Below are 6,456 nucleotides of genomic sequence, written 5' to 3' on the forward strand. Positions count from 1 at the left end.
TTATTATTATTATTATTATTACTAAATCGACATCTTCTTGCTAGCTACTCCAAATCAGTCTTGAATTCTGTGCTTCAAATACATCTAGAATAGGGAGATCTAGATCTAGAGTCTTGCTCTCTAAAAAACAAACTACGCACCAGATACACGCCAAACTTTGAAAACGTCAATATAACAACGTAAACATTTTGTAGGTTTAAACAAACTCAACGTGTTGTGAACATGACTGCACCCAATGTATCTAGAAAAAGTCACAACAATGACGTTTGGCCTGAAGTATCCATCGACACTGCGAAGCACACATCTAAACAGAATTAGATATATATCGAGATTCTAGATCTGGAAATAGTACAAGCAGCAGCTGTCTCACACACACACGACGAAGCTTAAACCGAAACGGAAATAGTACCCATTAAAATATCAAATGGCTAATGGCGGAGTGAAAACATCTGAGAGCTTCGATTTACAGGAAAAACCATCAAACCTGACAAATGGAAAGATAGGTTCCGATCTTTGAAAATAATAATATGCCCACGAATCCCTTTGTGATCATTCTGAACTGAATCATATTTTTGTAGGTTTTACGGGGACCTGTGTAAAAAAATGTATACTGACCTCACACACGGGCTTAGCTCCATTATAATAAGATTATTATGATGATGATGATGATGATGATGATGATGATGATGAAGATAATGATGATGATGATGATGATGATGATGATGATGATGATGATGATGATGATGATACATTCTGCTGAAAACAAATAACAGAGTGTCACTTTTCTTCCTCTTTCTGTCTGTCTGTCTTATCTTTCTGTCCGTGTGGATGTGCAAGCATCTCTTTGCTCAAACAAACAAAACAAAACAAATAATGGGCTAGCCAAACACACATTCTGCCCGCAGGCCGCAGAGCTGATTCAACTCACAGTGTAGTGGCGAGCGGTTCCCGATTATTGCAAACTAGGAATCGTGTCCGAACTCAATTTTTTTCCACGGTTGTGATTTCTTCGGTGTGTCTATGATTCTTCTGTGTGTCTATGATTTCTTCTGTGTGTCAATTATTCTTCTGTGTGTCAATGATTCTTCTGTGACCCGATCCCTGCACAATTACATAATTATTTCCGGCAAGTAGCAATTACTTCCGATGAATCCAACTCCTTGCCAGTTCCGGTTACCTAGTCGGCTTCAAACAGCGTCAGGGTCCAGGATAACTCCGATTTAGAAACACGGCGAGGCACCAACAGTTTTCTTTTCAAATTATTTTTTTAAAATTTTAATAAATAATAGTAATTGGTAACCGTTGGTTTACACAAAAAAGAATCAGAACTTTTCCTCTGTAGCACTAACTGCGGGAATCGGTTCCGAAATCGATTCCTCGCCCAGCTCTCGCTCACAGCGGCTGACTGTCTCTTGTGTTTTGACGCAGCGCCTTTTTTTTTGGTAGGCCAAAAGGCTAGGCCCGCACAGGGCAATGTTAGTTGCGCAACAGTTGCTGTCTCCGGGCAACTTATTTTATACACCGCGCGCACAGAGCTAAGCAACAGCCAGGCAACAGCAGGCTATTATCTTTACTGACTTCCTTATTTGACGCCATGGACTTCCACGACGCAGTAGTTGTCCCTGCTCTTGTGATTGCACTTAGAAGGAAGAAAAGGAAAAAGCAGTTTTGGGTTCACCCTCTGACCAATCAGAGGTTTTTTAAAGGGCATTTTGTCAAACTGCCTAAAGATTTGAGAGCATACCCTCCATTTTTTAAACTATTACCGTATGAGCTCAGACAGTTTTAATGAACTTTTACGTCTCGTGGGACCCTCAATTACGTATCGAAGCACCAACTGGAGAAGCAGCATTTCAGCAGAGGAAAGACAGTTTGGTTGCCTGTGCGCGTTGTGCGTCAGTTTGGTATGAAACACAGGAGATGTGAGCAACAGTTGCGTTGCCGGAAAGTTGTGACAAAACACAATCTTTTCAGTCTCCAAAAACCCGAGTTGCCTGTGCGAGCAGTGCTTATATCTATTTCATTGTTCACATTTGGGCGAGATAACAGTGGCGCAACTAAAGCTGCCTTGTGCGCGCCTTGCTTGCGTGTTTTACGGCGCTCGCAACAACATAAGGACATATGAGCGCGAGGTGCACATTAAACATTTTCAGTTGGTAGGAAATTTTGAATTTTGCCCGGATGGCGGCTGAAGCCTACTCTTGTCGATTTTAGACAACCAAGGAATTTTTAATGTACGCAGCTTGCAAAAGGGACCTCCGAGATTCTTCGCCCTTGTCTGAAAAGGTTAGGTGTAAATCGTTCCTACCAGAAGATCAGGGGTGTGGCTGAAAGACAACAGTAAAGCGTCGCAGTTGAAAGGCTGCAGAGAGAGTCAGAAGCCCAAAGGAGGGGAGGGGGCAAAGGAGGTGAAGGGGTGGGGGCAGAAAGTGGAGACGCTCACAGTGCCTCTTACCTATTGCTCCTTTTCTTCACATCAATTTCCTCTCTTCCTTTTTCCTTACCACTTACGTTTCAACCCTTTTTCCGGTGTCATTGAATTGTATTTTTATTCTGAACATCTAACTGACAATACAGTCAATATTGCCCAAGACAGCCATGCATTGTCCAGAAGAAAAGTGGTTGTCTTAGACAGGTGGACGCATTGGACAGTAGCATTCCAATTCTTATAGAAAAAAACGCAGGAGGTGGGGGGGGGGTGTTTAGTGGTGGTTTGTACAGGTGATCTCGGATAGGTGGCTGCTGGGATAGGCCCCTAGGTTCGACTGAATTTCCAATTGCAATCGTCGAACCTGCTTTAACGACCACGTTTATAAGACAATCGCCTGTTCAAACGGCCACTTCCCATTTCCTCTTTGCTTTTTTATTACACTACAAGGACAGATGCACAACGAAAGGAGCAGGTCACAATAGAAGGGAATGCACTAGAACTAGAAGACGTTGTTCTGCTATCATGGCAGTATAATTCACAGAGAGGGAGGAACAGGTGCGGAATTAAAGACCCCCACTGAAAAAGCTCAGGCTACTTTCATGTCTTTGAATAGGATTTCAAAGACCAGAGATAGATCTCACTTCGAACAAAGCTGAGAATTTTCAATTCAAATGTGAAGTCAGTCCTGTTGTATTGGTGTGAGACACGGAACGTTTCACAGACTTGCATAAAGAGGATCCGGGTTTTCTTTAAAATGTGTCTAAAAAAGTTACTGAAGATCAGATGGACAGACAGGGTCACCAACGAGGAAGTGTTAAGGAAAGCAAGAAACAAGACAGATCCCAGTCAGAGATGAGGTAGGAAGAAGGCGGTGGCGATAGATTGGACATACTGCCAGGAAGCCAGGCAGCTGCATAACAAAGAAAGTGTTGGATTGGAATCCACAGGGTAAACGTTCAATGGGAAGACCACGCAGAACCTGGAGAAGGATCACAGAAATTGATGTACAGAAAAGATGGAAGATATTGGAATAACATCAAAGGCTAGCCCAGGATAGAGAAAGGTAGAACGTGTTTTTTCCGTTGCCTATGGTGCAGGGTGAGAAAGGCAATGATGATGACAATGACACTGTGTAAAACGTCCATATGTCTAAGACGACCACTATATTCTCTTCGACACAATGAGTGGTCGTCATCATAGACAATTTCTACTGTACGCTACCTCAGAATGACAAAGTTCTATCTGACATTGTTGGGTCGTTCTGAGTTACTAAGACCATGAGGTCAGAGACCATGTTCTGTCAACTCTATCAGAATCGTTATCAAGGTATTCAAAGAATTGCATTCGAGAAAGCTTGACATGATGTGAGATTTAAAATCTTTAACGTCAAATATCTATTTTAAAAAATAGGCACTGGGCAGAAAGAACTTTGTAATTCTGAGGAAGTGTGTAGCCTGGCTACATCCGATATCTCGCCGACACTCACTGAAGATCGTACGCAGAACCTCGCTCCGTCGGCTCAATTATCTCTCTTCCAGGTGGACACTCGCTCACTACATAGACGCCAGACTTTTCATCACAGACGATTGTCGCAGCCAGCAGATCCTCGCTCACAAGCGCCCGTCCTGTCTTGTCGATCGTTGGGCAAGTGGTCTCAAAGTCCCAACAGCACGAGTTGTACAACCTACACAGTGTGTCACAGCTACACAGGTTTTGTTTGAGCTGAAGCTCTCGTTCCCGACCACACCAATTGCGACAGGTATTGGAAAACTTGACGTCTGGAGACTTTGTAGAAAGCTCTGAGTGTTCTGTCGAAGGCATTGTGCCGTTCTCCAACTCGGAAGTTGTGGAGTAATTCTGGGCAGCAAGGTCTGTTTCCTTGTGTTCAGTGTGAGGAACTCCCATGCCTTGGTCACCGAGCAACCCGTTTTTTCCAAGAGTCACTAAGACCACGAGCACCAACAAAACTTGCATCCCTGAAACCATTTGCGCAGAAATTAATTTAGATTCTTTTTTTTTTTTCAGTTACACTTGCAGCTTCCCAAAACGCATTTCTTGACCAACCTTTATTTTATAGACGTCTGCGTCTCTCGTGTATCTGAAAAGAAAAAAAGATTGTTTTAAAAAAACAGAGTATTAGTTTTACTATGAGTTTTTACGGCACTTACAACACAGTTAGTGGGAGAACACAAAGGCGGCCGATTTCTGCCACCTAACCACTAGGCGCCGTAAGCTATTGGAATTCATCTACACAATTTCTATAAGCGCACAGAGACAAGGCCTACTCTCTGCGCCGATCTACGGGATCGGTGGCGGCTTATTTTATAGGAATGAATGTTAATTCCTACTCACCGAAAGCCGTTGCTCGGTGCGAAGGAGTGCCCGTCAATGGGCCGTCACCAGATGAGTGACGTCATATGGCTGGACTGGGTACTTCTCCAACTGCCCATTATCTCAACAAAGAAACGTCGTAGAGCAAATCTGATTTGATATTTGAAATCAGCGATCTATATTCTACAGTCTACAGGCTAACCGAGCAGAATTTGAGTTTATGAAGTATTTTTTTAAAATTAGTAATACTGTTGTTTTTCTTAAATCCACTGATTGTAGTTAGATCTATTGAGTTGAGAAGTGTGCTCAGTGTGTTGTGTGTGTGTGTGTGTGTGTGTGTGTGTGTGTGTGTGTGTGTGTGTGTGTGTGTGTGTGTGTGTGTGTGTGTGTGTGTGTGTGTGTGTGTGTGTGTTTTCAAGAAACACAGTTGTTCACATATTTTGTTAATATTTTAACGTGAACCGTTTCAGCAGTATGCAAACGGTCTCCCGTATGGGACAAACGAGATACATCTTAACCAAATCGAATAATCACAGACAAGCTGGGGAAATAAATCTACATTGAGGTAAAAAAAAAAAAAAAGTGAAGTAAATAGCATTTGTGCCAATTCGTTTCCTCTTTAATTTAGGAAGAAAGCATGTTGGAATTTACAACATGACAGTCGTTCACACACAACATAACATTTATATTATTTATAGTAAAGCCCAACCTGTCAAATCTAGATCTAGTTCAGAGGAACAGCTTACACGCGCTGAAAATATGTGTCCTTTATGTTCTACCTTCGGAAAGAAAGATCGGCGCCGAGCGAATAATCATATGTCACCGATACGCCGAATTATATTCGGTGGCCTCTCTGTCCTCGCCCTTACGTCATATAACTGCTGAAAAGTAGAGTTGTTACAAGAGAGTAGCGTTCATAAAAAAGAAGAAGAGATAGAGACTAGAGATTCTGATGTTTGATGGGAAAGAAGAGGAAAAAACACCAGAAGACCCACCAACCATCCTCAAAAATGACGGAGGTTATAAAAACAATAGGAAAAAATTGCAGGGCAGAATGTGGTGCGGTAGTAGGCTATTTGTAAGCTAACTAAAGGACAGAAGCAGAGCATGTAATACAGGGTAATGTTTCGAAACCGTTTCATAGAAAACATTGTTGACATGAGTTCCTCATTAGTACCGATGGCAGAGAAGAAGAAGAAGAAAAAGAAGAAGAAGAGGAGGAGGATGATAATCATGATAATAATAATAATGATAATAATAATAATGATGATGATGATAATAATAATAATAATAATAATAATAATAATAATAATAATAATAATAATAATAATAATAATAATAATGATAATAATAATAATGATAATAATAATAATAATAATAATAATAATAATAATAATAATAGTGATAATAATAAATATTATAATAATACATGTACAACAACAATAATACCTGTCTTGAGAAAGGAAGTCTGTAAACTGCAACAATCATCTTAATAAAGGTTGACTTACTCTCCCAAGTTGTGAGATCTTTTATCCCTGCCGTGTTCCAAGAAAGTTGTCTCTGCCCGGCCAGTAGGATATGATGTAGATCTAATATTTATTTCATGTATTATGGCGGTTTAATCCACCCCCGGCCGCCCTCAGCTTTCTCCCTTTGTTCTTCACTTCAGCCTGTGAGCCGTCTGTAACACATGT

At 41.2% G+C, this 6,456-nt stretch overlaps 1 protein-coding gene across 1 annotated transcript in view; it reads right to left on the reverse strand.

Moving 5' to 3' along the window:
• Positions 1–6,456, reverse strand: part of LOC101852468 — a gene marked incomplete in the record, with an annotated part of 8,316 nt that extends 1,860 nt beyond the window's left edge. The window contains 2 exon segments of the mRNA XM_013081527.1: positions 3,918–4,529; positions 6,212–6,456. Of these exon segments, the coding sequence (XP_012936981.1) occupies positions 3,918–4,417 (500 nt within the window).

Source organism: Aplysia californica, unplaced genomic scaffold (assembly GCF_000002075.1).
Source record: "Aplysia californica isolate F4 #8 unplaced genomic scaffold, AplCal3.0 scaffold00135, whole genome shotgun sequence".
NCBI lineage: Eukaryota > Metazoa > Mollusca > Gastropoda > Aplysiida > Aplysiidae > Aplysia > Aplysia californica.